This window comes from Indicator indicator (genome assembly GCF_027791375.1).
Source record: "Indicator indicator isolate 239-I01 chromosome Z unlocalized genomic scaffold, UM_Iind_1.1 iindZ_random_scaffold_49, whole genome shotgun sequence".
Taxonomy (NCBI): Eukaryota; Metazoa; Chordata; class Aves; order Piciformes; family Indicatoridae; genus Indicator; species Indicator indicator.
In genome coordinates this window covers 431,633-438,095 of record NW_026539139.1, presented here as the reverse complement: position 1 = coordinate 438,095, position 6,463 = coordinate 431,633, and the positions used below count along the sequence as shown (strand labels likewise).

Below are 6,463 nucleotides of genomic sequence, written 5' to 3'. Positions count from 1 at the left end.
CTGTACAAAAAACAGAGTTAAAGTGTGAAATACCAAACAACTCACTTGCATTCATGTTGCTGAGCCCGTTGGTGATGATGTAATTGGTTTCCCATACCTGGTTAACTTATCAGCACTTAAAAACACTTTTGTAAGCAGAGAAGGAATGATTGTCCTTTCTAAAGGATAACATTGCCTAAGGCAGGGAATAAAGTATCATGCAAATTACATTTAAAACTCATTCAAGGAACAAAGCCAATGGGAAGGGAAAGGAGGAGAGAGACATAATTTTGTGGGTTTTCTGCACTGCGGAAATGTAGTTTTACAGCTGTAGCTCTGTACATACTTGTGTTCACTACAGCAATTATTTCTATTTTAAAATAAGAAAATATATTAATAGGTACAAGAATTTACCATCAAATCCAACCTCTTCCAGTTATCTTTGGCTTGAGAGGAAGTTGCTTACTACAACCTTTGAAGCTTGAATGTTTTCAGTGAAAAGAAATTCCGCAGCATCTGAGCTCCAAAGACAGTATAAAAAACCATTTTCTTTTAAAAAATGGTTGTTTTGAAAGCTTCAGTGAGGTTTCAGAAAGACTCAGAAAGCTCCCGAGAACTCAGTTTTTCACGTTATCAGACCTGCAGCTTTTGCCTTTCAAAACTGCTTGTGAAGTCCACAAGGGATTGAGAAAGTCTCTTGAGCATTTGCTTGTTTCCACCATAGGCAGGCAAAAGGTTTATTTTCTCCAATACTAAAAGAAAACAAAAACCAGACAAAACAACAAAACCACAACAAACAAACAAAACAACACAAAGCACAGCATTTATTCAACTTGCTTTACTATCAAAGAACAATAATTATGTGCGAATTGATCTCTTGTGGTTAAAAACACAGTGAAATGCCTAAAGGCATGTGGTTTTCACAACCTTTCAGAAGAAAAAATGGCATGGAAACCAACTCAATCAATCCCTTGACAAATGGTTTCACCTGATCTACACAATCCTCATGCTAGATGTTCCCTTTTCTATTTGGGCATCGAACAGGAGGAAAATAGAAGACCTACCCTGAAGGAAGGGAACCACAGCTACATCCTGGGACCATGGGACAAGCAGCAGAACCATGGCTTGGAGATATTCTAATTTACAGCTTAAACTGACTTTGCTCCTAAGCAGAAAGCAGCTGAGGATTAGTACAATGCCAAATTCTGCAGCTACATCTTAGGTGGGACAACGCCTTATCATCCAAGCTTAAGCTTTTTTCATCACCACTTAGTATCAGACTTTATTGCAACTGGTTTGACAACATAAAAGGGAAATAAAATGTGAAATTAGTTGCCTTAACTGGAGATTGTTTCCTTCTTCAAAATAAATAATGCTGCTAAAATAAAAATTATTCAAGGGAAAAATACCTTATCAAGTCTTCATAGTATAAATAACATATACTTTTCTTCCTCTTAAACACTATTGTACACCACTAACATAGTCTAACTATTATTTAATTACAAGACAACAGATATTTTTATAATCATTAAGCAGAGATGTACTACATAATAAGGTCTGTAAAACATTTGATAATAAATTAGTAATACATTAGAAACTAAATGCTTCAGAATGCTACTTTGAACTAAACTCAATTTACAATACTGTTAAAAAAGAAAAATATCAAGATGAAGCCAAAATATCCTGGAGACCAGGAGAGGTGCCTGATGACTGGAAGAAAGCAAATGTCACTCCAGTCTTCCAAAAAGGCAAGAAGGAGGACCCAGGCAACTACAGACCAGTCAGCCTCACCTCCATCCCTGGAAAGATGATGGAGCAGCTCATCCTAGAGGTCATCTCTAACCACATGGAACACAAGGAGGTTATCAGGAGCAGCCAACATGGATTTACTCCTGTTGGGGAGATCCTGTCTGACTAATCTGATAGCATTCTATGAAATTATGACCAAATGGGTAGATGAGGGAAGAGCAGTGGATGTCACATATCTTGACTTCAGTAAAGTTTTTGATACTGTCTCCCATAACATCCTCATAGATAAGCTCAGGAGATGCGGCATAAATGGCTAGTTAGTGAGGTGGATTAAAAATTGGCTTCACAACAGAGTTCAGAGGGTTGTCATCAGTGGCACAGAGTCAACTTGAAGGCCTGTGGCAAGTGGTGTCCCCCAGGAATCTGTCCTGGGTCCAGTTTTGTTCAGTATCTTTATCAATGACCTGGATGAAGGAATTGAGAGTACCCACAGAAAGTTCACTGATGATACAAAACTGGGGAGGTTGGCTGACACCTCGTCAGGCTGTGCAGCCATCCAATGTGACCTGCACAGGCTGGAGAGCTGGGTGCAGGCAAACCTCATGAAGTTTAATAAGGACGAGTGCAAGGTCCTACGTCTGAGGAGAAATAACAACAGGCACCAGTACAGGTTAGGGGCTGCCCTGCTGGAAAGCAGCTCCACAGAGAAAGACCTTGGAGTGCTGGTGGAAAGAAGGTTGTCCATGGAACAACAATATGCTCTTGTGGCCAAGAGTCAATGGGATCCTGGAATGCATCAAGAAGGGTGTGTCCAGCAGGTCTAAGGAAGTTCTTCTACTTCTTTACTCTGCCCTGGTAAGACCACACCTGGAACACTGTGTCCAGTTTTGGGCTCCCCAGTTCAAGAGAGACAGAGACCTCTTGGAGAGAATCCAATGGAGAGCCACGAGGATGATGAGGGCACTTGGGCATCTCCCCTATGAAGAGAGACTGAGATCCCTTGGGCTATTTAGTCTTGAGAAGAAAAGACTGAGAGGGAATCTCATCAATGTCTATAAACATCTCTGAGGGGTGTGTGTCAAGTGGAGAGGGCCAGGTTCTTTTCAGTGGTTCACAGTGATAAGACAAGGAACAATGGGTTCAAACTTGAACATAGAAGATTTCACCTCAACATGAGGAGAAACTTCTTTACAGTTGTGGCAGTTTAGGCTGGGTGCCCCCTGCCACTGCCGCATGAGATACACCTCTGGTGTCCTGGGTGCCCACCCACAGGGGTGGACACAGGAAACGACGTATTTCTACCCATAAGTCCTGCACCCTATAAGGCCATCTGCAAAGTCATTCTCTTCCTCTTTCTTCCCTCTCTGCTCCCACGGGAGATGCCCTCTCTTATCGGGTAATGCCGGGGGAGTATCCTCAAGGCCTCTTAGGCCTGTCTAGGCCTAATGCCAGGAGGAGAATGGAGCGGGGAGGCAGTCTCAGACCTGGCCAGCCTGAGACTTGCCTAGCAGCGGGAGGGGGAAGAAAGAGCCCTGGGGGGTTTGGGTTTACCCTCAGGTGGGAAGAAGGGAAGGATTGGGAAGCTTTGGGAATTCTGTGAGGGGTTCTGTACGCTTTGGGATACTCTTTGTCACTATGCTTTGTAGCTTGTAGTTCTCTGTAGCTTCACCAATTGCTTTTCCATTTAAACTTTCCATCACTCTCCAATCCGTTTGTGTGAGTCTCATTCTTTTGTCCCTTTCGGGGCAAGAGACGATCTGTCTGGCCCCAAACCAGCACAGATTTTTGGTAGCAGAGGATGGTTCCTGTGCTGAACTCTGCAAATTGGATTGGAGAAGAGCAGGGGTGGAAAAGTTAAAATGGTATCTGGGCGTTGTTGGTTTTTGGTGGCTGGGCTCAAGGTTTTGTGCTGGGGCGACCGTGTGGGCGTTTTATGGGTTCCGAGGGGACACCCTGGTGCGTAGCCGTGGCGTGGAATCCCTCCTGCTGTTCCGAAGCGGCAGCGGCGATTCTATAGCTGCAGGCACTGGGGGAAAGCTTAAGAATGCGGTGCCTGTCCCTTTCCTTTTGTTCCCCGCGGCGCCAGCGGCGAGCAGAGCGGCGCGGAGCCGAGGAAGGGGGAGGGACAGTCGGAAGCAGACCAGGGTCGGCTTGTCCCGCGGCGGTGGGGGCTAGCCGCAGCGGGGCGGTGAGCGGTGGCTCCCGCAACTCAAGAAGGCGGGCGGTGGCTCCAGTTCAAAAGCTGCTTCCGAGGACCCAGGGAGCGAGTATAGCTTTGGCTGGAAAAGCCGCTCTTGTGGCCCGAGGGGTGGCGGCGGTTTTGATCTGTACCGCGGCTGCAGAGGTGACGGCGGCTCTCGCTGTTATCTCTCCCCTGATTTTCGGACGCGCTCCGAAAATGGCGCCTAGCACCTGGCTCCGCCTCTCTTCTCGGTGGGTTGCAGTGCAGCCACGCCCTCTCCAGGGGAGGGCTGTGTAGCCGGATGCCTCCATGCCTTGGCATGCGTACGCTCAGGGGGAGCGGTGTGCCTTTGCGTAGTGTGCATCCGTATTAGCCTCGGGCCGCGGCTGGAAGCGGTCAGCACTGGGCTTGGGAAAGGTCCGTGCAGCTTTGGAAAGTCTCAGCGTGCTGTTGCCTGCAAGGGGTGGAAGGAGTCAAGTTGAGGAGCCTGATTGCTCAGACTCGATTGCCCCGAGGGGTGGAAACATGCCGCTTGAGTGGATGGAGAAATGTTTGATTGAGAAGTTATGAGGTTGTTTCCAGGTGGCCAGGATGCTCCATCGGATCCATGAAGAGTTCACCGTGCAGAAGAATGAACTCTGCGTCGCTGGGAGGTTCCATAGGATGAGGGAGAAGAGCTGGACTGAACTGTTACCTGAGCCCGAGGGAGAGACTCTTTGGAAGGACGCCCAGATGGAGACTTGGACTTTGCCAGACATGTCATCTGAAAGTTGTTTCTAATCTGATGATATGTTTTGGGTGCAGGAATTATGGGTATGAAATAAGGGGTGGAATGTGGCAGTTTAGGCTGGGTGCCCCCTGCCACTGCCACATGAGATACACCTCTGGTGTCCTGGGTGCCCACCCACAGGGGTGGACACAGGAAACGACGTATTTCTACCCATAAGTCCTGCACCCTATAAGGCCATCTGCAAAGTCATTCTCTTCCTCTTTCTTCCCTCTCTGCTCCCACAGGAGATGCCCCCTCTTATCGGGTAATGCCGGGGGAGTATCCTCAAGGCCTCTTAGGCCTGTCTAGGCCTAATGCCAGGAGGAGAATGGAGCGGGGGGGCAGTCTCAGACCTGGCCAGCCTGAGACTTGCCTAGCAGCGGGAGGGGGAAGAAAGAGCCCTGGGGGGGTTGGGTTTACCCTCAGGTGGGAAGAAGGGAAGGATTGGGAAGCTTTGGGAATTCTGTGAGGGGTTCTGTACGCTTTGGGATACTCTTTGTCACTATGCTTTGTAGCTTGTAGTTCTCTGTAGCTTCACCAATTGCTTTTCCATTTAAACTTTCCATCACTCTCCAATCCGTTTGTGTGAGTCTCATTCTTTTGTCCCTTTCGGGGCAAGAGACGATCTGTCTGGCCCCAAACCAGCACAACAGTGAGGGTGATGGAGCACTGGAATAGGCTATCCAGGGGGGTTGTGGAGTCTCCTTCTCTAGAGACTTTCAAAACCCACCTGGATGCATTCCTGTGCAGACTACCCTAAGTGATCGTGCTCTGGCAGCGGGGTTGGACCTGATGATCTCGTGAGGTCCCTTCCAACCTCTGATGTACTGTGATACTGTGATGTGGATCTGTGATCCAGATTGGTTTAGCCAAAAACTTCACTAACTGCAGAGTGACGTATAGGAAGGTCATACACACCTATTAACTACAATAACAAACCTTATTAAAAAGCTCTTAACTGCTGTATTAAACAGCACAGATTTCATCTTGGCCTATTTTGGAGGCAGTAATAGAGTAAATGCCTACAAGGACGATCAGAGGGCTGGAGCACCTCTCCTGTGAGGACAGACTGAAAGAGTTGGGGCTGTTCAGTCTGGAGAAGAAAAGGCTCCAAGGTGACCTTATTATGGCCTTCCAGTATCTGAAGGGGGCCTATAAGAAAGCTGGGAAGGGACTTTTTAGGATATCAGGTAGTGACAGGACTAGGAGGAATGGAATAAAGCTGGAAGTGGGGAGATTCAGGCTGGATGTGAGGAAGAAGTTCTTGACTATGAGAGTGGTGAGAGCCTGGAATGGGTTGTCCAGGGAGGTTGTTGAGGCCCCATCCTTGGGGCCCTTGGGTGGGGGTGGAAGAGGCTCTTGCCAGCCTGATCTATTGTGGGGTGTCCCTGCCCATGGCCCATGGCAGGGGAGTTGGAACTAGATGATCCTTGTGGTCCCTTTCAACCCTGACTGATTCTATGATTCTACTGCTAAACAACAACAACAAAATGGTAAAGAGTGTTTCAAATGAAAAATTGGGTGGCAATAGGCCAAAACATGTTGATAAGCATGTGTTATAAGCCTTGTAAAGTTGTTTAGTTGTTGTTTTTCCAGACAATTCATATTATTATTAAGCAGAAAGACGCAGCACCAATTCAATGCAGCGTTACACATGAGCAAATTGAAAGCTTCATATAGCCACCATGCAAGATGACCCCTTCACAGCAAATTCAATGCAGCATTAATTGTTCATTTGTTCAATGATTTACAGACTCTGTAAATCCAGCAGCAAATTCTTGAAA

At 47.1% G+C, this 6,463-nt stretch overlaps 1 protein-coding gene across 1 annotated transcript in view; it reads right to left on the bottom strand.

Moving 5' to 3' along the window:
* Positions 1–371: 371 nt before the first annotated feature.
* The window catches only part of PIK3C3 (phosphatidylinositol 3-kinase catalytic subunit type 3), a 100,025-nt gene continuing 93,933 nt past the window's right edge, over positions 372–6,463 (bottom strand). Inside the window, exon 25 of the mRNA XM_054398342.1 lies at positions 372–731. Within this exon, the coding sequence (XP_054254317.1) occupies positions 717–731 (15 nt within the window). The 3' untranslated portion in view covers positions 372–716. The remainder of the gene's footprint in view (positions 732–6,463) is intronic.